General features: G+C 49.1%; 1 protein-coding gene across 1 annotated transcript; it reads right to left on the bottom strand.

Annotated features, from left to right (window-relative positions):
* Window positions 1–6: 6 nt before the first annotated feature.
* On the bottom strand, window positions 7–297 carry T265_16302 (hypothetical protein; the record flags this gene model as incomplete). The annotated part of the gene is made up of 1 exon (XM_009179903.1): window positions 7–297. A coding segment is annotated over one exon (291 nt), but the record flags the coding sequence as incomplete, so codon positions are not given.
* Window positions 298–456: the final 159 nt, after the last annotated feature.

Below are 456 nucleotides of genomic sequence, written 5' to 3'. Positions count from 1 at the left end.
CTTACCAAATACTTTCGGTATGGGGGTGGGCGCGGGTGGTTCTGGAGGCGGAACGCACGAGCTCTCGCAGTCTAGGCATGAACAAGCTGGACCGCCTGAATCCAGGTGACGCCTGGGAACCGTCGCGTTGCAGAAGTAAAACTGTTGATCAAATGCCTTCTCTCCATCCGCAACAATGTCGTATTCCACTGGAAATGGACTTTGACTACCCCCAAGGCCTTTCAGCAAAAGTTCTGGTGTGCAGGAGGTTGTCCCACAGATGGAATCAATGGCATGTCCACCGGGAAATTGGACATCCTGAGTAACAGAAGATCAAGCAATATTTAGTCACAGGATGGAACTAGAACACTGAGGACTGAGAAGTCTTAAGAAGCCTTGGTAGTGACAAGAAAGATCATAGAATCAGCTGATTATGAAAACACTTTCTCACCACATCAGTGCTGTAGGCGTTGCCTC

The sequence above is a fragment of the Opisthorchis viverrini genome (genome assembly GCF_000715545.1).
Source record: "Opisthorchis viverrini unplaced genomic scaffold scaffold24132, whole genome shotgun sequence".
NCBI classification, from domain to species: Eukaryota; Metazoa; Platyhelminthes; class Trematoda; order Opisthorchiida; family Opisthorchiidae; genus Opisthorchis; species Opisthorchis viverrini.
The sequence above is the reverse complement of the archived record's forward strand: the minus strand, read 5'-3'. Positions and strand labels throughout refer to the sequence as shown.